Source organism: Girardinichthys multiradiatus, chromosome 9 (genome assembly GCF_021462225.1).
Source record: "Girardinichthys multiradiatus isolate DD_20200921_A chromosome 9, DD_fGirMul_XY1, whole genome shotgun sequence".
Classification (NCBI taxonomy): Eukaryota; Metazoa; Chordata; class Actinopteri; order Cyprinodontiformes; family Goodeidae; genus Girardinichthys; species Girardinichthys multiradiatus.
The window spans coordinates 2034431-2057126 of record NC_061802.1 but is presented as its reverse complement, the minus strand read 5'-3'; the positions used below and the strand labels follow the sequence as shown (position 1 = coordinate 2057126).

Below are 22696 nucleotides of genomic sequence, written 5' to 3'. Positions count from 1 at the left end.
AAACTGAAACATTCCCTGAAGTCGGTTTTTAGAAACCTCGTCGGTTTGGATTCGGACCCTGACAGAAAACACCACATGCTTCATAGACGGGATAAAACATTCTCTCAGGTTTGGGTCGGCCTTACTTGTCAAGCTGTGTCAGCATGGCTCTCCTCTCCTGGTCAGTGTGTTTCTTCAGCAGCAGCAGCTCCCTCTCCTGAGCTTTCCACTCCCACAGGGAGAAGGAAAACAGAGCGTCTCTGTACAGCGGACTGCTTCTTGACAACATCGTCTTCCACAGAGGAGCCATCAGGAACCTTCAAACCCCTTCCTCAGTGGCGTACCAGCCTAGTTACCCACCCACCATGCCCGTCCATTCTGCTAATCGGACTGATCTTTCACCGTCAGATGATTCCTCCGTCTCCAGCTGTACCTGCCTCATTCGCTCAGCCCTCCAGGTCCTGACCCCAACGTTTGTGTCGCAGGCAGATGGAGCGTGAGCAGGGGATCAAGGGATGAAGGGATGGAGAGAACGTCAAGGCAAACAGGTGAGAAGCACAACAAATCCTGATGAGGTTTGAACTGTCCAAGGAGACTTTGGTGGCTGCTCTCCAACACACAGATGGACGTTTCAGCTGCAAACCACAGCTGCTCAGTCAGATGGTTTGGTTTGGAAAACGTGAACCGCCAGAGGAGTCCTGCAGTTGTAGCTCTGTGTGTGGCAGCTTTTCCTAAAGTCCCATTTCCTTTATTCATTGGGTCCTTTCCGAATCCAGCAAGCAAAGAGCAGCTTCTTACCACCACTGTGCACATAACAGACCCCCAGGCTAGGATGTAGTGATGAACACGAAGAGGAAAACGGACGCCCAGACTCCTTCACGCTCCACCAGCCATCAGAGAAAGAGGGAAGCAGAACTGAATGAACGGCCACCAACAAAGCAGCTCTTCCTCTTTCATCTGCTTGTTTCACCGTTGTTGGGTCTGTCCGTTGACAGAAACGTTCTCCAGAACACACGTGTGGATCCCCTGACCCAAAACAGCGCTTTCATCAGGAACTAGATGAGGAAAATCATTCCATGTTGGGACAAGAAGTTTCAGCTCAGTTCTCCAGAATAAAAAGATTTAATTCCCACCTCCAGCTTCTGGAATAAAATTGCAGACGTAAAAGCAGTCAAACTGAAAATAATCCTGGTTCATGGTGAGTAAATCTTACATGATGCTGGAAGTTCAGCACCATGTGCAGCTCCTGATAGACTGAAGCACAGCGAGCTCAATCCCTCACATTTTATCTCCCTCTCTGTCGCTGCCTTCAGCTCCTCCTGACCTATTTCCCTCCCCAGTGGAGGCTTAATAACTTAACCTGATTAGAGACCACGTTAACGACGTGCCCTGAGCCCAGTGCAGCATTAATGCAGCTGCTCACAGACCACGCACCAGGACTTCATGTTGCTATGCATTTAAACTGTGACGTCTCCATCAGGAGATTTGAGGTTGGTAGCATCTACTGCCTGATGATATGCTCTGTGGTTCCTGTGCATTAAGCTGATTCATGGTGCTTATAGTTTTCATAGCAGAGCCGCAGCACCAGATCAGCCTCATTTCAGGCACCATTGCTTTGCACCTAAAACAAATCCTGGTTTTGTGCTGAAATGTGTTTCTGATGAAGCTCAAAGAAAAGGTTTCGGCCCCATTAAGTGATTCTAAAATGAGATGAGAGATTAACTCTGATGTCTTTTATGATGAACACTGATCTACATAGTTCCTCTATCAGATGAACGGAGGATGTTCCATCCATATCCATCCATCCATCCATCCATCCATCCATCCATCCATCCATCCATCCATCCATCCATCCATATCCATCCATCCATCCATCCATCCATCCATCCATCCATCCATCCATCCATCCATCCACCCATATCCATCCATCCATCCACCCATATCCATCCATCCATCCATCCATCCATCCATCCATCCATCCATCCATCCATCCATCCATCCATCCATCCATCCATCCATCCATCCATCCATCCATATCCATCCATCCATATCCATCCATCCATCCATCCATATCCATCCATCCATCCATCCATCCATCCATATCCATCCATCCATCCATCCATCCATATCCATCCATCCATATCCATCCATCCATATCCATCCATCCATCCATCCATCCATCCATATCCATCCATATCCATCCATCCATCCATCCATCCATCCATCCATCCATCCATCCATATCCATCCATCCATCCATCCATATCCATCCATCCATCCATCCATCCATCCATCCATCCATCCATCCATATCCATCCATCCATATCCATCCATCCATCCATCCATCCATCCATATCCATCCATCCATCCATCCATCATCCATATCCATCCATCCATCCATCCATCCATCCATCCGAATGAATATAAGGAGGAAAACCAATGAAAAGCAACAGAACAGATTCTTCTCACTTCACTTTGGTTCTTGGTTGATTTAGAAGACCATAGTCCTTCATGTTGGTGAGATACAGCAACCTTAATGACTCACAGGTTGGAGGATGAGTGCTGTTTGTGATGGTACACCTCCTCCTGCATAATCAGCTCTTTAGTCTCTGTTTACATGTTCACAGGAGGTCACATTATCCTCCAGTCCAATAAACAGAATAACAAACTCCACAACAACTGACTGTCACAGAAAAACACTAATATCTGCTTCACATCAGGTCGGCCATCTGTGCAGCGACGCCACAGGGTTAGATTACTGCATGCCTTCCTCTCTCTGTCTGTGTCATGATTTCTCTGGGGGGCTGCTCGAATTATTCCCTCTGTTTTTTATCTACACACTCGTCCTCTTTCTGCCCGGCAACAGGGATCAGGCTTCGTTTACAACAACATAACATCTGAGTCTTTGCCACTAAGTTTCCTGTCAAACACGACGCCTGCACAGCTGTCGAACTGTTCAAATAAATTCAGGTTTTATCACAGCAGCATAATTTCACACTGAAGAATGTAAAAACATCCAAGCAAAAGATAATTTTTAGTAAACTCATCTCTAATTAATTCCTATTAAAATAAACGCCACTGAAGCATTTTTTAAAATTTATACTGTATACTATATACGTAACACAGAGACATGTCTCTCTGAGCCACTCTTCAAAGTAGGAAACACAAGAAAACATACTATTTCAGTAAAAAAACATGTGCACTGATTGCCTTAAGTGATAAAACATCTACAATGAAACAGCTCCTGGCCTAAACCTGCTCATATCTGCAGTCTGAGCAATAATTAAAAAGCTCAAACTTTACAAAGGCTGGACGAGGAGCCATGTTTACCCTCCACCACACACAGAGAGGAGGTGGAAACATCTCCACAGCTCTCTGATACAGAACTGCAGCAGAGAGAGGCATCTCTCCATGACAACCATTAGATGCTAGGCATATGCTAACTGGTTGATTGGGAGGAATGCCTTTTCTGTCCTACCATCACAAATGTAAACATGTGGTCAGATCAGGAACACTCCAGGTGGGTCTGCTGTGAATCAAAGAATGAATGTGTATAAAAACATCCCACTATTTAGTATGGTGGAGGATCCATGATGCTGTGGGCATGTTTCTCTTCCAAAGGCCCCTGCAAACCCTGTTAGAGTGCATGAGGTACCAGGGTGGTTAAAACAGAACTGAAACATGTTCACTGTCGGGCTTTTAATGAACACAGGAAGGGTTCAGCGGATGCAAAATGGACATTTTCCATGTTTCTCAGTCCTCAGACCTCAATCCTGCAGGAAACCTGTGAAGTGAGCTGAAAAGAAGAGAGCATCAGAGAGGAACCTGGGTTCTGGACCATCTGGAGAGAACCAGAGTATTTATTACCGCTGACCAACTCCCAAACTGCCTGTCACTCTTTTGTAACCTTGAGACTCCTTCTTTCCGCCACCTTTTTCAGAGGATTCCTCTCTTCATAGCTGCTTCAGAGTCAAACACAAACTGAAGACATGGCTGCAGGACACCAACAGGTCCACATCATCTGCAGAGATCTGTCCTGAGGAGCCCCCTTTCTGGGGCCTGTCTGCTTCCAGCAATTCAAACAATGGCAGGCAGATTTCCTCTTGGCCTAAACATCTGGCACTACTTTAGGAAAGGCTGATGATTCAGAGAAGAAATCAACTGTTTTCGTCCATACAGCTGATATAAAACATGTCTTCCTGTTTAAAAGCCGCAAAGAAAAGCTTGATAACCTCCAGAAGCTCTGATCTGCTGGATGTTGTTTCATCTGTGATGTCATGTCCTTTGTGTCCTTCATCAAAGCTCTCTGCCTAATTATCTGACGGATCAGTTGGACAGTTCTGGTTCCTGTTTAGCCGTCATCTTTGAAAATCCAATTAAAATATACATGTTAGCTGTAAAGTAGAAGAAGAGAGGCCCAATGTGGCTGAAGCCCTGCTCTGAAAAGATGTTGGGAATTTAAAATCACAGCAGCCTCCAGAACCTGAACTCCTACAGGCCCAGACGCCGAGCCAGCTGCGGCCCGCTGCAGGATGTAGACGGGACACAGCTGAAACTAAATTAATCTGCATGTGATTTCTATCTGGTACATCCATCATTAATCCCACAGGTCTGTGATTAATCAGCCTGTAGGATCCTCAATCATCACAGAGCCGCATCCGGATCACTTCTGCCCTCAGGAGCAAACATCAGACCAATACTTTCCACTGAAAAACATCGATTCCACAGCAGAACCTCAAACACAGCGACACACAAACACACTCTGGAGGTAAAGAGCTCTGACCGGATGGCGAGCAGCTCCGTCTTCTCATCTGCGTCTTCAGACTGATCTCCTGTTGGTCAACACAGCAGAGAAATTAGCCTCATTAAGTGTCCATTAAACTCTGTGCTCATCAGGAATCCTGATTCTGACTCACGTCCACTGATCCTGGCGCTGACCCGCTGAGCCAGACCGCTGCTCTGAGCCAGCTGCTCCCTCAAGCTCTGACCCATGTAGTAGTCGATGTCATTGGCCCTCAGCAGCTCCTCAAAGGCCTTGGTGGTGTCCCCTAGGTGCTGGATGAGGAGGCTGCAGACGCCCCGTCCTTCACGGAGTCGCTGGCGGAGGTGGGACAGCTCTCTGGACTGAGCTTTGATCAGCGAGTCAAATTTCCTAAAAGAAAACCAGGAAGTTTGTTGGCTTTTTCTTCTGCAACATCATAAGAACTGGTTTCAGTCTGCAAGTTCACAAGTTCAGCAACATTCTGACCCAGCTGGACAGTGTTTAGTCTCCATATTCCTGCCTGAGGTCTGTTGGTCTCCTCACTGACATGAAAACATCTGCTACTTCGCCTGGTTAACGTGGCCCTGATGGAGGCTGATGGAGCGACTGAACTGGTTCTTAAAATGATTAAATGAACTGATTAACTGATCATCATCAGTCTGAGGATCTCTATCTTGTGATTTTTCTCTGGTTTCATTCTAGTTTTGTGTTTGGTTTGTTCTGGTCTTATCCTGTTATTTTGGAGTTTAACTGAATCCAGCTTTTCTCCTGTTTTTAAAGCTGTTTTATCATCATTGATTCCAGGTTTTAGCAGGATTTTATCGCAGTTCTGTCACATTTGTATCCTGAGTTTATTTAGTTTATTCTGGTTCTATCCAGGTTCTGTTGATGTCCTGTTTTAATTCAGATCTATTTATCCTGAATATATTCTGATATTATTCTTCTTTTATCCTGATTTCACCCTGTATTTATTTTGAGTTTACCACAGCCTGTATCTACTCTGGTTTCAGTATGGTGTCAGCTGATGTCATTGTCTCCTAATCGTGTCCTGGGTTTATGATGTCATGTGGTTTTTGATTTATCTCATTTGCGTGTTTTGGACTTACCCCGGCCAGTTTGCAGAGCTTCCATCTTCCTTCATCTTGCCACCTTTCCTCAGCTGGTCCTCCAGAGCATCCACTCTGGAAGTGAGCTCCTGAAGGTCCTTGTCTTGGTGACGCTGTGAAGTCAGCGCTCCTCCATCAGACGACTGCCAGCCCTCATCGTCCTCCGCTCCGCTCTGCGAGGCCTGGAGAGACCAGTTGACCTTGCGGAGGGCCGACGGTTCGCAGTCACTGGAGGTGGAGAGGGAGCAGAGGCGGCTCTGCAGTCCCCGGATCACTCCCTGAGAGCGGGACAGCTGCGAGCGGAGGTCTTCAACTAGGCGCTGGAGGGACGGGATGTTGTCTCCATAACCAGAGGTCTGAGTGGTGGTTTTGGTGGAGCTGCTGCTGCTGCTGGTAGGCCACCACTGTGAGCCACAGTCCAGAGACAAGCACATCTCCAGGTCATCGAACTCTGCAACATGCAGCAGAAGGTCATCAGTGTCAGGAGAACATTAACATCCTGCCCCATTTGGTCTTTTGAAATGATAAAGATTTACCTTAGTCCATCATCTGAAACAAAGTTAACCTAAAAGCAATTTTTCCTCACATTTCTAACATGGACTCATGTTTATATTTTAAAGCCAAACTGTGGATTTCCTCCTTCTTCAAAGACCCTGAATGACTCTCAGTCAGGAAACTAAACTGGACCAGAACAAAAGAGTCTTATTCAAAGTTTAGGTTTAGTTTTAAACCACTAGTTGGCTTTTTAGGTCGTCATGGGTTGATTATGTTGTGCATATCTAATAAAAATGTTGCCTTCAACACTCTGCTGCCCTCTACTGTGTGTTTGAGTGTACTACCGGAGCTGCTGCTGTGGTTCTGGAAGCTGGTGTCAGGGAAGTCTAAAAACAATTCTTCTGAAACTGAACATTTGGGCTGAAACCCCGTCGACCCCCAGTGACCTTCATGCGTACCTGGGCTGCTGGCTTCTTCCCTCTCGGCCTCGTTCTCGCTGCGGCCACAAGTCTCGTAGCCCAAGTCCTGCAGGTCCACCTGGATCTGCTTACTGTCCTGCTGCACAGCTGCATCTGCTGCAGGGAGAGAAAGGATTCACCTCACTGGGTCCGGACATAGATTTCATGGACAGGCATCTCCACTCACTCAGTAGCTCTCTGTAGTCCTTGAGCTGCTCGGCCTGAGCCTGCACCGTAGCCTCGGACACCATCAGCCTCTCCTGCAGCTCTCTGCTCTTCAGCTGCAGACAAACTGTCGTCTCACGTGTGGACGATGAGGCGTCCTGCTGCTGATCGGCTACCAGCTCACTGGACTGGTCATCGTCCTGGATTCATGCAGGAGTAGAAACGTCATGTCTGTTTGCATTCCTGCACATTTCATGTAAATGTTTTATTTTATTAGCAAAAAGAGAATATTTCCAACACTGAAGGGTGAAGATGGAGCTGCTGCCCGAGCACAAAGCAGCGCTCAGGCAGACAGAAACACGCGCGAGAATTTAGGCACCCAGCAAACGCTCACTGGGTGAAAGAGATTCTTGAACCTTGAGGGTCAAAACCTGTAACTTTTGTGCAGTGTTCTCAGTGGAAGATCTGAGAGGCTGAACAGAACCTTCAGCTCCAGTTTGGAAAGACAAATTCAGGGCTGAGGTCATTGTGTCCCTCAGCACTCTGGGCTGATCTGACCTACAGCAGTGGTGGAGGCACACGCTGGGTGGAGGTAGACATATAAATGTAGATGTGGAGGTCAGATTGTGTGGAGGACGAGAGTTTAAATCAAAAAGTTTCTGAATATTGCATTGACTCTAAAAAATCCTCTAACTGTGAGTGTATAAAAATAATAGAAGGGATCAAGTCAGTGGATGAACTTTGAATGATGGTTCTGTTTGAAGTTCTGGCTGAGCTGAGGAGCTTTAATGAATATTATGGACCGTGTTCTGTAAGTACCTAAAGTCATAGAGAGCTACTTCCAGTACCTGCAGGTTGCCCATTGCTGCTGAAGGATCAGTGATTGTAATGAATGATGACTTAGTTTGGTCTTCCTACCAGTAAGGAGCTGGTGAGAAGATGGTTGGCTTCCTCCATCTTTTGATCATCATGGCTCTGAGTCCTAACATCAGAGGAAGACAGCTCTCCATCCCAAGCATCCCACATGCCAGAGCTTTCCTCTTCCTCCTCCACAGTCACATCCAGCTCCTCTTCTTCCTCCTCATCTTCCAGCACAGTGTCCGGCTCCTCGGCCTGTCTCCTGTCAGGTTGTGGTCCTTCTTGCAGCTGCAGCTTTAGATCTTCGTTCTCTGCTCGCAGGATGAACAAAGCTCTCCTTTAAGGCACAATGAAAGGAGAAGAATCACAAAGTTGACCTTAATGGAGATACAGCTCCATTACGGAGAATTGGTATCTGGTGCAGCTGGATGGCAGCTCAGGGTCTGCATCCCTTCATCTTACCTCATCTGAGACAGTGAGGAGTACCCAGCTTTCTCCAGCTGACCTTTCAGCTCTCCCAGCTCTCTCTCCAGCACCTGTTTGTGCTCCACCAGCTGTTTGACCTCTATCAGACCCTCACCATCCAGCAGCAGATCCTGTCAGAGAACAAACAAGCCACACTGAAGCACATCTCACTGCATCTGTTTCTGAAACTTTAATCATTTCTTTCTTTCATTGCTGCATTCAGGCTGTAACAAATTACAGCACAGCTGAGATCAGGCCTGTTCCAGGTTTCTCTCTAGAACCACATGACCAGTCTTAACAATGAAAAATGAAACTTCTCGCTCATCTAGTTTTCTGCTGTTGCAACCTTTCCTTTGAAGTTTTAGGAAGGAAAATCCCCTACCTGGGTACCAGACTCATCATCAACACTCTCATCGATGTCACTCTTCAGATCATCTGCCTCCCCTTCATCCTCACAGCTCAGCTCTGCAGGAATCAGAACAGAGAAAGCAGGTCAGTTTCACTGGAGCTCCCACTCAGGTCAGCTGCTGTAGCTTCCTGTCTGAGTGCCACGCTGGAAAAACACAGAAACACTCGTTCATGTCTGACAGAAGCTGTTTGTTTGCTGCAGCTGATCCCTCAGAGCCTCCAGGAGCCTGCTGCTGAATTTGTTGGAACTTTAAAGAGATTGTAGGGGCATTGAAGGTTCTTCATGTGTCATTTACTTTTCAAACTTGCTGCAGTTTGAGGTTCACTGAACTCTAAATCTGTGCAAGGTGAGGGCGAAATGTTGAGGTTGGTGAATAAATCCTCAGTCTTGCATGATTTAAGCTAACAAGACATGAGGTTTGCTGAACTTTTGACACATACTTCAGAAATCACTGAACACGTTAAATCAAGTGTGTTGGAGAAGACATCCATCCAAGCCCTGCAGGTCAGAAGGTTCTGAGGACCAGGATTAGGAAACACTGTCTGTTATGAAGTTAAAAGGATTCCAGGGAAAGATTTTATGATTTCATGATTCACAAAAAACGTCACGTATAAATTCATGAGTCATTTATTCATTTTCATTAGTGGAGAAAATTAGCATAATAAGTGCAAACTGACCCACCTGAATGCTGCCAGGAAGTTTTACATCATTTATAAATAATATATCTATGACATTTTCTACCATAGCAAACCTGGTTAATATTTACTGTTGAGCCCACAAAATAAGCATTGCTCAGTAATTACCATATTTATCATTTATTTTACAAAAAAAACCCCAAAGTTTTGATATTTTACTTTATGTAAAATTACATTTATTTAAATATTTGTGTAACTGCTAAAGAGGGAAGGGTCTCTTTGTGTCTGTGTTTATGTCACTGTCTTTGTGAGGGGGAATCTCAGGTAAACACGCCAAGCAGATGATTTCTGAAATCACAAATACACGGTGCAAAATCTGCAGCTTTATTATTTATTATGAGGCTTCAAAAACATGTTAGGAAGGTTAGGCAGGAATGTTGGCACAGTGGGGTCCAAATCAAACACATTCATACTTACTGCGTTCCAGGGTGACTCATTTTATTAAAAGCCCAAAATAAATAAACCAAAGGTTACTAAAACATCTCAGATCCACAGTCACAACAGTCAAGGTGGAAGAGCTCATATCTGCTCAGAGGCTCTCAACAGGCTGTTAGTCTAGCAAAAATTCACTTTAAACATTTTATTCTGACCGTTTTAATCTTATACAACCACATGAAAACATAATTAAGTGTAATTATTATATTATTATAATTTAAGCAGAAACTGGTCAGCAGAAATATAATAAGTGTAATAAAATATAAAAAACAATACTTTTATTTAGGAAGTTTTCAAACGGTGAACTGATTTAAAATAATAATAATAATAACAATAATAATAAATTATATATGCATATACTATAAAGGACAAACCGTCATGGTGTTCCCAGTTTGTGTGATCAAATTATTTGTATTTTTATCTCTGAAGGTATGTTGATGTCCTCCACCCTTCTCCATCCCAGTTCATCCTCCAGTCTTGGATGTAAACATTGTGCTGACAAACAGTTAAATAACTTTAAATTGATTTTACAGACATTTCTCATCTAAAACTGGACCTTTCTGGTGTTAGTGGCAGAACCTGGAGTCAGAAGCCAGATGTTGGGGTTAGTATTTTCACCCAGAACAAGCACATGTTAAATTAATCATCAAGACCAGCACCACAGATGCCACTCGCTCCGCTCCGACCCAATCACCACGATGACAGCACCCCCCGGTGCTTCAGAGGGAACTACAGACACAGCCCCATGCCTTTCTGATGCCCACCTCCAAACATAGGCTGCCCACCATCGGGCCGAGGAGCGTCCTGCTGGACCAGTATCTCCTTCAGCTCCTGGACCTCCTGGGTGAGTCTCTCTACCAGAGGGAGGTCTGAGGGGTCCACCAACTGCCTCTGAAAGCCCTGCAGATCACAGAAACAAACCAGTGAAACATAAACCCACAGGCGTCGCAGCACAGCTACAAGTCTAAATAAGAGCTCAGCAGAGCAGATGGAGTGGATGTAGTATCCCCTCTTTCTCTCTCACTGACCCTGATCATCTCATCCTTTACATTCAGACTCCTGCTCAAGGAGTCCAGCTGGCCAGCCTGATTCCTCCTCTCCTCATGGTTCTCCTTTTCCCTGATCAGGGCCAAACGCAGCTCCTCTTGTAATGCCTGGACCTCCAAGGCCAGCTCTGGAGCCGCAACAGGCTTGGATCCAGAACCTGAGCTCAGCTGACTGCGTAGCTCTTGGACTCTCGATGACTGCTCATTCAGAACCTCGGTTAGCCGGCCCGCTGAGTCCTGCATTGAGAAAGTCGACACCCTGTCAGTGTAGAAACCTGTTGAACGGTCTATGTTTCTGCTTCTCTGCTCTACCTGAATGTACTGGTCCCTGGTGCTGATGGTTCTGAGCAGATCCTGGAGCTGCTCTTGGTGCTCCTGGGCCTGACGAGTCCGGTCAGACATCACATTCTGGAAGAGGTGGTCTTTAAGCTGGAGGCGGACCTTAAGCTCTTCCAGAACATGGCCTGGAGCAGAATGGATCTGGGGAAGTAGGGAGCAGCGCAGATCCTGCAGCAGAAAGGGGAACATTGATTGTAAAAGAATTTCCATACACAGAAAAATCTGATAAAATCAACACAGATTTTAAGAATTTTATTAGAACCCTGAAGTTTGACAGACAGAAAAGAGGATTTTAGCTCCAACAAGAACTTTGGATGCAGTAAATGATCCTGAAAAACCTCAGGAGAAGCAATAATTTTAATTTTGTAGCATTTAATTTTAGATAATTTTACAGAACAAATGCGGTGCCTGTTTGTTCTTTATTAAGAAGTGAATAAAAAAACACTTGATTAAACATGTATTGTGTTAGACTCAGTTTGTTGGGCTTAGTTAACTTTCCTTCACTTAGATAAGACAAGCTAAACCATGCTAAGCTAAGCTAAAATAAGCTAAGCTAAATTTAGCTGTTGTTGATGTAGTTAGTGAGGCTCTTTGTTAGCAGAATCTTGTCACAAAGACACTATTTGCTACCATTTAATTAGTTTTAACTAGTAAAAACCTTTGTTTTGTTTACTTTTGCTTAGCTTAGCTTTTCATAGCTTATATTTGCTTTCCTTCACTTAGCTTTAGCTTTCATTAGCTTAGCATAATTTGGGTTATCTCATTTTAGCATTTCTTAGGCCAGCCTAGGGTTCTTTAAATAATTTTTGTTTTTTTATTAAATTAAATTAATTAATAAATTCTTTTAAAATTTAGTTTAGCATAGATTAGCTTGTCTCATATTAGTTTAGCTTGAATAAACAAAACTATCCTTAGTTTAAGCATGCTAAAGTTAGAAGAGCTAAACAAGCTCTCCTTAGATTAGAAAGGTTCAGTTTCTCTTAAAGCGTTAGTTGACAAAGAATCAGTTTTAAATCAGACCTCTAGTCCTTTTTTACCAGCAGTCTGTCACAAAACCACATTTTGGTCCAATTTTGTTAGAAGAATCAACAAAAAAACAATTTAGCTTGATTTAATTATTCCTTAGTTAACCTGCTGTAGCTTAGTTTTGCTTGATTTGCCTTAGCTTGCCTTTTCTCCATAGTTTAGTTTAGCTCTACTGAATTTAGCATAGTTTAGGTAGTGTAGCTTTTGTTTATTAGGAACCAATTTTAAACTGGATCTTTCTGCTGGTTATTACCAACAACCTGTTTGACAGATAAAATATGTTCCCATTTTATTTATTAGTGGAGTCTGTGGAAAATCTCAAACAAAACACTTTGAGGGACAGAAATATGGGAGCAAGCTGATTCATCTGAAGGAGGATGCATCTATCAGGTCCTCTGTCAGGTGTTTGCTGGATATTTTTCCTGTTTCCTGAAGATATGACTTTTAAATATTATTCTAGTCCTGTTTTTCAGGTTTTAAGGCCAGACATTTGTTTACCAGTTTGCAATTTTTGTTTCAGGATGCTCCTTATCTGCCACCTTTATTAGGAGTCTGTTCTGAGGCTGCAGAGATTCATTCGCCCCTGTGGCTGGGTAGAAAGATTACGGACCTTCTTCTATCTTCAGCTCATGATAAATATTTCTCTGGAACGGAAACACTGCAGAGCAGTGTTGAGAATCAGGTACAGAACTTGGCCAGGAACCAGAACTATTTTAGCGAAAGAGAGGTTGTAGTGGGATTGGGTTCACTGATCAAGGACGAGGTTGTGAAACAGATTCCTGTAACTTCAGGGATTGTTCTGAAATCTTGTCGTCGAACCTGGGCCTCCTGCGTGCGAGCGAGCAGCGCCGCCTGCAGCTGATCAATGATGCAGTCTCTTTCTCCCAGGATTCGTTTCTGCTGGTCCTCGACGTCCTGCTGCTGCTTCTGGACGTTCCTCCAGGCGACAGACACCTGATCCAGCTCCAGAGCCTTCCCTCTTAGCAGCGCCTCCAGGCTCTAAGACAAACACATGCACAGTCGATGGGGAAGCAGGAAACAGCCAACACATCGGAGCACAGGAGGAGTTTTCACTTACAGCGATGGTCTCCTCGTTGTTGGCCAGGACGCAGCGCTGCCTCTCCAAATCACGCTCATTCTCTCGGAGCAGCACCTGAAGTCGACGGGTATCCTCTTCTTTTTCCTCCATGGAGCGAAACTTCTTGTCAACAGCTGCCTGGAGGTGGGACAGAAAATCATCTGTTCTTCCTGCATTTCATCAGGCTTGGGGAAAAGCCGGGTCAGTTTTATGAAAACTATAAGATAAATGAAAACTTGGGAACAATTCCTGCTAATGTGTAAAACTAAAACACACTGAGATCAGGAAAAGGTTTTAGTCCTAAAACTAACCTAAGATCTGTTTCTGAACCATCTACGGTAGGGTTCTGATTCTGGTGTCTTCTGAAAACTAATTTAGAATTTTCCCTTAAACAGTCAGAATGACTCCAAGTGGTCCTGGGACCATGTTCCAGATGTTTGAATGCACTAAGAACAGAAACAGGTTCCTGTAGGTCCCTGCAGCTGGGAGAGGTCTTACACGATCCCAGTCCAAACAAGTAAAGTTCTCCATGACTTTTGCTACAGAAGGAAAGGATTCTGTTTAGAAACCACACAGAAACTCCCACAGGCCCAGTGATGAGTCAGTCAAAAGCCAAGGATGGTAGCTAGATTTGGATTTCACCAGATCAACAATGTTTCTATGAAAACAGGCAACATCCCCACAGTTTGCTGCATTATAAACCCACTTACAGACGGTTCGACAGGCTGAAGAACACCTCAAGGAAGATTACTTTCCAATTTTATGCTCAGTATTTTATGTTTTTATTCATTTTTTACTGCTCTGTATATTAGAAACCCCAGCAAATCTGGAATCAGCAATAAATAATTCTTTAAAATAAAATTAATTGAATCTGGGATGATGACCACTTCCTCAGAGGAGAATCTGGTTTGTGTCTGTCATCTCTCACCTCCAACGCCCGATCTCTCTTGGTTATTCGCTGCCGAAGCTTCTGAAGGAGAGAGTCTCTGTTCTCCTTCGGTTCCTTCAACATCTCTCTGTATTCCTGAAGGACATCAGACAGAAGAGTGTCAACATGGGACAGAACTCTAAGAATGAAAATGACCCAACAGAGGCATGAAACAAGGTGAAAACAGCTCTCCCATAAAGCTTTGCTTGTGTTTTAAGACAATTTTAGGTCTACTGCAACACATCTCTAGAAGACTAAAATCAAAAATAAAAAATCTGAGAAGATTTTTGTTTTTTACTGAGTTCTTCATGCATAAAGAACAACTGAGGTTTGATTGGCTGAACTATAAATGTTAAACATGCAAAAAAAAAAAAAAAAAAACAACAAAAACAGCTAATTTAAGTCTAATGCCAAATCAAAAAAATGAAACAAATAAAAATATACTACTGTATATACACTCTAGCAGATAAATTGAACTTAAATACTACTGGTAGAACCTTTTTTAATTGTTCTAATATTTGTTTTTTTAAGTACATTTATATTGCTGAAATATTTCTTGATAATGTTGTGCATAATGTTTATTTATTATGTCCTTTTTAAATTCAGATTATTTGCACACCATGTTTATTATGCTTGTTGCAGGCTTTAACAAAGTGACCTATTCATCATGTTAGCTTTGTTCTAAAAATCATTTAAACTTTTTTTACATTAAACGTTTTTCTGCAGCAGCATCACAATGTTTCTCAGACACGTAACTAAATCATCTGCATACATGTTGAGACCGACAACTTTTATCTCACAGTTGAGGAAAGCAGCTGAGGAAAGAATCAGGACCTGTAACAATTCCCTGAGGGATTCCATCTTTAACTTTTAAGCACAAAGCTCGATAAATCAAGCTCCTGTTTACTGGAGATGTTTCTATGCAGCTTTCAGCAACTCATTAATAATCTGCTTATATTTGTTTCTTCTTTGCCTGGATCCAGTTTCCTTGAAAACATCTGACCTCAACAAGCTGCTCTTTAATCTGCAAGAACGTCCTCAGCTCTCCGACGATCCTCTCTCTCTCCTCCTTCTCCCTCTGTCTGTCATGCTCGCTCTGTCCCAGCTGCTCTTCCTTGTCCTGCAGAGCTGAGCGAGCCTTCTGTAGAGCCAGCTGCAGCTCCTGAAGATCACACAAACAAATGAATGACATAAACACTGAGGCAGAGGAGACAACTCAATGCTGGGGGCTTTGGTGTCATTTTGGGCTTGTTGTGCATGAATGTAAACTGCTGAGGGTGCAAGAAGGTTAGTTACAACAATCACGACTGAGCAAAAATCCAACAGGTTTTGTTTTGCAACTCTTAAAAATAAAAAAGTTGAAAATATTGAGTTATGTTGGTGCTTAAATATTTTCACTTTCTGGTGTAATTCCAGCCACAGAGCTGTATTAGTTTCTAACAGCGACACCTGCTGCTTATAACAAAGACTGCAGCTACCCAAGCTTCTGAATGAAGAGTGAAGGTCCATTCCAGATTAAATAATTCTCTTGCATCATGAATGATGATTAAATATAATCTGCCCTTTATTCACCTGGTTGTGTCTCTCTGTCTCCCTCCTGTGCTGCAGCACCACCTGCAGGTCTCTTTCCAGCCTCTCCAGGGCTCGGTTCTGATCCTCCTGAATACGGGCTGCCTGTCGCTGAGCCCGCTGACCAGCCTGCAGCTCCAGCTGAGCCTGGAACAGAGACGCCTGCAGAGCCAGGATCTCGCCCTGCCCCGGAGCTGCCTCGGTACCAGAGAGCTGAGGGTGAGACCGGGCAGAAGGTAAGCCCGGGGGGAATGTGGACTGTGTATTATTGTTTCAGATGATGGGATGGCAGCCCAAACCTGCAGCTGCTGCAGCTGGCTGTGGTTGGCGAGCTCTCTGAGAGAACACAGCATCTTATTCTGCTCCTCGATCACTCTGCACAGCTCAGAAACCTGCAAACACACATAATAACCCACATTTACACCTTCCCGCCCCTCTTTAACTTCTTCTAGAGATCTTCACTTCCATGCATGTTCTTACCTCCGTCTCCTTGGAGTTCATGCTATCACTCAAGTTCTGGATGTTTCTCTCCTGCTGCTGGGCCTCCTCCTGGGCAGAACGCAACTGTAACTCCATCTCAGCAAGACGGTCCTGCAGCTTCTACAGACAACAGAAGATAAAAATCCTAAACATCTGAGTCTCCCTGAAACACTCATTTGCTGTCCACGAGGGTTAGGTTTAGAAGCAGGTTCTGGTACCTGGTTCCGAGTCTCACTCTCTTTGATCTTGACCTGCAGAGATCGGACCTGGTTCTGGGCCTGCTGCAGCTCTCCTACACACTGACCTGCAGCGCTCTCGTACTGACTGAGCTGACCCTGCTGCTCATTGATCAGCCGCTGAAAGCCAAAGGAATCACATCAATGACAGTAAACACCTTCAGTTTCCCCTGTTCTTCAGCTGGTCTTCCCTGCAATTTTCCTGACCTCTTGTTTCCCTCCAAAATGATCTTTCCACATGGTTGGAAAAACAAAGAGTACATCAAACGTGGGACTTGGTCAGGAGTAGTGCTGCAGAAACGTGCTAAAAACTGCGGAAATCTTGCAGAAATCTTGCCATTAGTCAATAAAGGACTGTTTGGTGAAAGGAGTGAAAACCCGGTCATGTTTGGATCCACAGCGCAGCCACACATTACAGTAAGAATATTCTTCAAAGTTAAAACGACTTGCAGAAAGTTTCATTCATAGTTTGAGTTTTATAACTTCTGATGATTTTTTACAGAACGTTCAGCTCAGATTTCGACTCTGAAAAATATTCAGAAACGTTTGGAACTACTTTAGGGCCCAGTGTTTTAGCTCCACACGTACAGTTTATACATCTAAACGCAGATATTTCTCTGTAGTTTCACCAAGCGTGTCTCACTCTGCTGTAGGACCCAGAGCTTTCAGTCCAATCAGCCCAAAGTGCAGAGAGCACTTTAGCTTTCTGCTCCGTTTCTTTCCTACCTGGAATCAACCCGTCGTAGCTCTACTTAAAACCCTGTAGAAACATAAACAGTGAGACGTGTGGCCACCAGAAGCTCCCGACACTCACTGTTCCAGAATGTTTTTGATACCACTTTTCACACAGCAACTGTTTATGTCAAGTTGCCTCCCTCCCAGGTGATCTGCTGGGTTTCTGTTGGAGAACGTACCCAGGTTTAGCTATGGGCTACGTTTTGGGTTTATGGATGGAGATGAATCCGACCTCCACCTGAATGACTAGGCTTCTTTCTGTTTTAACTGCTTTGGTTGGAGCTTCCAGCTTCCTTAGTTCCCTTTTTTGTGTCCTGAGCCAATTTAAATGATGATAAGAAATTAACAGCTAAGAGAGTTTTAAATGCAAACACGAAGGTGAAAGTTCCTCTCGATTAGCAGATGTTTCCATCAAGGACAACATATTATGCTGATAATATGCTTGTAGCAGAATCTGTCCTTCAGTTTTCAGACGCTTGTTTTTAAATCATGCTGCAGGTTTTTTCTTGTTCATGGTGAACATCACTACTTCTGGTCAACATGAGATCTTAACAGTGTGTTTTACACTAATAAAACAGGCTGGAGGCCATCTGTGTTGTTATTTTCCTTCTCAGTGAACCTTTAGCCTGACTGGTTTAACAAACTAAAGATTAAATGGTTATTTTTTGGGAACAGATCTTTATTGATGTGTTTTAAGTTTCCTTCAGATTTCGTTCTGTGTTCAACTGGCAGCGTGAGGAGAACCATGCAGAAAGGTTTCATTGTCTGAGTCCTAATTTAGAGTGGGAAAATTAAATTTAACAGGGATGTTCTCGTGTAACCAGCCTGGAGTCCCTCATCTCCCCATGGATCTGCTGTTTCCTCCCAGTCTGACAGTTCTTGCCCAGCCTGGTAAACTGGGAGATATCTGCCTGTCCTGTTGAACCACATCCAAACTGATTATCTACATGACAATGGGAGCTATGAAGGCCAACTGCATTAAGACTGTTCCCAAGGCAACCCAGCGGTTGCTAGCACACAGATATGGGCGTGGTAACAACCGCCTCCTGAAGGAGAGTTAAAGCAGCAGGAGGGAAATATTTGGAGAGATTTAAGCTGGATCAGTCTGGAATGTCGGGCTTCCTGCTCAGAATCTGAAGTATTTACCAGATTTTAATGGGAATTAGCTGGTTAATGATTCCCAGTCCACCCAGTAAAAAGCTTTAACTCAGAAAGGTCACTTCTTTATTGTTTATAATGCCTGGTCCTTTCAGAAAAACTCCCATTCCTCCACAAACTTCTATAAATCTAGATCTATAAATCCAGAGCTCTGGGGGTCTTCTGGTTTCTGATCTACCTGCTGGAACCGGAACGGGCCACACTGAATGTAATCATCCTGCCACTGCTCCTCGATCTCCGCCAGCTCCGCCTGCAGCTCCTGCTCTGGACAGAGGATCACGACCTCCGGGATGGCTGGGTGGGAGAACATCTCACAGGGACCAGCCCCTCCGTAGGGTGACCTCACTGGGATGGACATGCTCTGCTCCAGTTTGGCTTTTACTAGAACTGGGAGCTTGCTGCCCCTGGGGGGTTTCACAGGCCGGTACTCCCAGCCTCGCAGGACGCTCAGAAGCATCTCCAGCCCAGAGAGGGAGCACTCACTCTGGGTTTTTCTCCAGAGGGGGTCCCTTCTCACAGCCACCTCTTCTGAATCAGGTTCCTCCTTGACTTTATGGTTTGTAGGGATCTCCAGAGACTCCACAGAAGATGCAGGACTATGGCTTATTTTATCCGCCTCCACCACAGCTGAAGGAGTATCTAACAGGACAGTTGTTGCCTCAGAGGTTGCTGAAGTTCTGGTCAGGTCCTCCACCCCTAGAGCGGCAGCTGAGCAGCGGGTAGACGGGCCGCATGAGGTGCTTCTGCGTCCAATTCTTCTCGGCACCCTACAAACCGCTTCGTAGTCCGAGTCTGCAACACGGAGCGCAGCACAGCCCCGGCACCTCCTGGGCTTCGGGCCAGAATCTGCTCCTGTGCACTGGTGGAGGTGCTGATCCAGTGCAGGGTCCTCTTTATCTGCCCAGGACTCATACACAGAGAACACAAGATCCTCCTGGATCAGGTCTGAGTAGCTCACATCGTGCAGGGCAGGCAGATCAACCACAGAGGCGTCTTCAGGCCGGTCCATACTAGGCTCCTCCGGGTTGTTCCTCTGGTACAGACCGCCGATGCACTGCCGCAGCCGCTCCTTCTCCAGCAGCAGCTTCTGCAGGCGCTCCAGGGACAGTGCCTCCACCCGAGCGATCACGGTATCGAAGCGGTACATCCGCTCCAGCATGAAGGTGCACTTGGAGCAGGCAAACTCTCTGCGGCCATCCCTGCACAGCTCGCAGCCCAGGGCGTGGGACAGCAGCACCTGCAGGCTGAGTTTAGCTCCGGGATGGAAAATCCAGCGGCGCTGGTTCCCACAAAGCTCCCGGGCGCAGATCCTGCAGGCCTCTTTCATTTTCACCACGTCCAGCATCACAGCAGGATCAGAAGGTGATGGAGATCCTTTGGATGACACCAATAAAGTTTAAAATCTGAATATCTGCACAGAGATTTTTTTTAAAATTAGATCCAAGTTATGAATCCTCCATCCAGGTGTTCCCTACCTGCTTCCAAACAGACTGTTCCTGTTTGCAGCATCAAATCAGGGGAGGAATCTTCAGTTTGCTTTAACTATGCTGTCAGATGGGGCCAGACTGACTGATGATGCAGATGTAAAAAGCTGTCTCAACAAACCAGATCTCGCCGAATCACGCAGACAGGACCGAGACAACGTGATCAGCGCGAATTCATCACGCAGATTTCCCCTCGGGGCGGGATTGAAGCTGTTGTCACGGGTTGTGATTTTTGCCACGCTTCCTCGGTGCAGAAGCAGAAACACTCAGAATGTTTCAGATTATATTCTGGGTTCGGTTTAAAGAAGCGACGCATCGCTCGGGTTCCTGCCGCTTTAAGTCTTCACTTAACGGCATCTCCCCGCTGCCGCAGCCCGATGTTTGACCTGCAGGAGAAATCCCAGGGTTCGGATGTTCCAGAACCCGTGACCCGGTTCCGGTCCCGTCCCCCGTTAACGGCCGAACCCGCTGCGGACCGAGCCTGTTTTCACAGCGAGGCAATGCTGAAGAACACAAAGATCCTCTATTTCAGAGCAGATGTATGACGCCGCCGCAGCAAATAATCATCTAGTGATGTCTCTGGCACCAAAGATCATATATATAACGTAAGATGCGCCACTCCATAACTACAAATAACCCCAGATTTACCAGCGACTGTGGCGCCACCATGGGGCGGGAGCAATGATCCGTTTAGACACATTTATACGCAAAATACTTCTTGTGCACGAATTTAACAGAGAAAATGAGAAACGTCGATAAGTTGCAATATTATTTATTTGTTTTAATAGACTTTTGTCCTTCATAGTGCTCATAGTGATCTCAGTTGATACTAAGGTCGGATTTGTTTTGCAATATAGAAACTTGAAATCAGGAAGAACTTTAAATAACGCACTAATTCTACACATCTAGAATTAGCAACGATTTTACATTTGAAATGATTTTATTTCAGTTTTCTTGAGGCCAGTAATGCTCCAAGAAACTCATAAAAATGAAACAAATGCCACTTGCAGTGTGTTTTTTCAATGCCTCACTGTGTCCTATGTTAATGTTTCCCTATCCAAGTTATTATTAAACGTTCACGATCTTCTAATAAACCAGAAGTGCAGATGAGGCAGAATTTTCTACTGCTAAATATAGACGGTTGTTTTTAGTCTTTAATTTCAGTCCTGTAATTTGTGGAGGAGGGAGACCTCCTAAAGTGAAGTGGACTGAAGCAGGAAGAGAGGAGCTTCTGCAGCTTCCTGCCCTTCACCTCACAGTCTGCCCTTCCAATAAAAATAAACATGTTGGCTCTTTAAGGACAAGCAAGTTGCTTCTTAGTTCCTCCTTTTTGTAGGCAGAAATTAATTGCTTCCCAAAACAAAAAGACAATTTTAAGGCGAACCGGTTGCAGCTGTTAACCTTCAGAGGATAAAATATGGAGATAAAAATGGTTAAAATTCAGTAAATATAAAAAAACATTTAAAACATATTTTTTGATTTTATATTAGTTTAAATGTCACAAAGTCAAACTTGCTGATGGTGCAGATTGGACTCCACCCGGTCTGATCCTGTTTTTGGAGTTTACGGACAGGATCTCATGGTGTAGTCGTGGAGAAGAGCTTTTTGCAGATTACCTGATGTCTTTAAGCCATGACCATCATCATCAGATGAGATTCAGCTCCTTTCTGTCTAGAGGTTATGGTTTCCTACCAGAAAATAGTGGAATGCTCCCCCATGGTTGGAGGTGAGCCTCTTGTTTACATGGAGGAGATCAGATATCCTGGTGTTTTGTTCCTGAGAGATAGAGCAGGATGGAGCAGGAGGAGGATCTGGGTTTTTTCTACAGTGATGATGTGTTGCTTCAGTCTGTTGTGGGTTAGAAGTAGGTGAAGCTGAAAGGTGAAGCTACATTTATTGCTCCATCTATGTTTCAAGCCTGTGGGGTGGCCAGGCTCTGCCTCAGGGATAAGGTGAGGAGGTGGGAGCGCCATCTTCTAGGAGTAGAGCTGATGTTCCTCCATTTCAAAAGGAGACATCATAACTCTTGGATGTTTATCTGTATGGGTTTGAACAACCATGTTCCTCCGAGACTAGACCCAGACCCAGAACTAACTGAAGGGACTATATCACTCATGCTGTGGGAACTCCAGGACCCTTCAGAATAAGCTAGAATGTGTCACTGGGGAGATGGAGGTCTGGTTTTCCAGACCTTCCTTAGTCTTGGGCTGGCGATGGATGTGTGGATATGATCTACCTAAAGAACACAGCTGAGATGGTTCATGTGGTCAGACTGCCTCCTGGTCTGGTTCAGAACCCTCTGAAGGGACATTACTCCTGAGCTGGAAAAATCTCGGGAACAAGTCCTTGAGGGAAGCTGAAACGTAAATAAATCTTAAAATATCTTTTAAATACCACGTATTACCACATAAGTACCAAGTATTTCACATTCCCTGGTTTATATTTCAACCTTTTTAATGATTTTAAGATGTTTTTCACAGTTTGTGTCCAAAGTTTTCTAACTGAGAGCAGTGACTCAAATTACAAATTATTTGTCAATCATTCCTCCTTAAACAGTCCTCCTTTAATTGGGAACGCCTCATCCTACTTCCATAAAGCCTTATTATTTGCAGTGTGAACTGAGGAAACAGGTCGGTATTGTTTCTATCCCGTCCGTTACCTCCAGAATGAGTTCATGCTTTTCCTCGTCACTCAGAGTGATTAATGGCTGATCTCAATGTCTCACAGATAAATGAAATGTCCACCTGTCTTGTTTTATTACAGCATGTAGGATCTATTGTTGATAAAACTG

General features: G+C 44.6%; 1 protein-coding gene across 14 annotated transcripts in view; it reads right to left on the bottom strand.

The window, feature by feature from the left end:
* The window catches only part of LOC124873725 (phosphodiesterase 4D interacting protein), an 88321-nt gene that overhangs the window by 14683 nt on the left and 50942 nt on the right, over positions 1-22696 (bottom strand). For 5 of the 14 annotated variants that reach the window (XM_047374611.1, XM_047374612.1, XM_047374613.1 and 2 more), the window contains 19 exons: positions 16511-16648; positions 16293-16412; positions 16112-16204; positions 15816-16025; positions 15247-15405; positions 14244-14339; positions 13316-13453; positions 13057-13236; positions 11185-11379; positions 10855-11109; positions 10591-10726; positions 8670-8752; positions 8285-8418; positions 7883-8159; positions 6987-7164; positions 6800-6916; positions 5847-6297; positions 4895-5130; positions 4762-4810 (listed from right to left, as the gene is read on the bottom strand). In XM_047374611.1, the coding sequence (XP_047230567.1) occupies positions 4762-4810; positions 4895-5130; positions 5847-6297; positions 6800-6916; positions 6987-7164; positions 7883-8159; positions 8285-8418; positions 8670-8752; positions 10591-10726; positions 10855-11109; positions 11185-11379; positions 13057-13236; positions 13316-13453; positions 14244-14339; positions 15247-15405; positions 15816-16025; positions 16112-16204; positions 16293-16412; positions 16511-16648 (3245 nt within the window). Of the gene's footprint in view, positions 1-4761; positions 4811-4894; positions 5131-5846; positions 6298-6799; positions 6917-6986; positions 7165-7882; positions 8160-8284; positions 8419-8669; positions 8753-10590; positions 10727-10854; positions 11110-11184; positions 11380-13056; positions 13237-13315; positions 13454-14243; positions 14340-15246; positions 15406-15815; positions 16026-16111; positions 16205-16292; positions 16413-16510; positions 16649-18599; positions 19796-19896; positions 20413-22696 lie in introns of those variants that run through there. The other 9 variants (XM_047374601.1, XM_047374605.1, XM_047374607.1 and 6 more) reach the window with 7 other exon arrangements.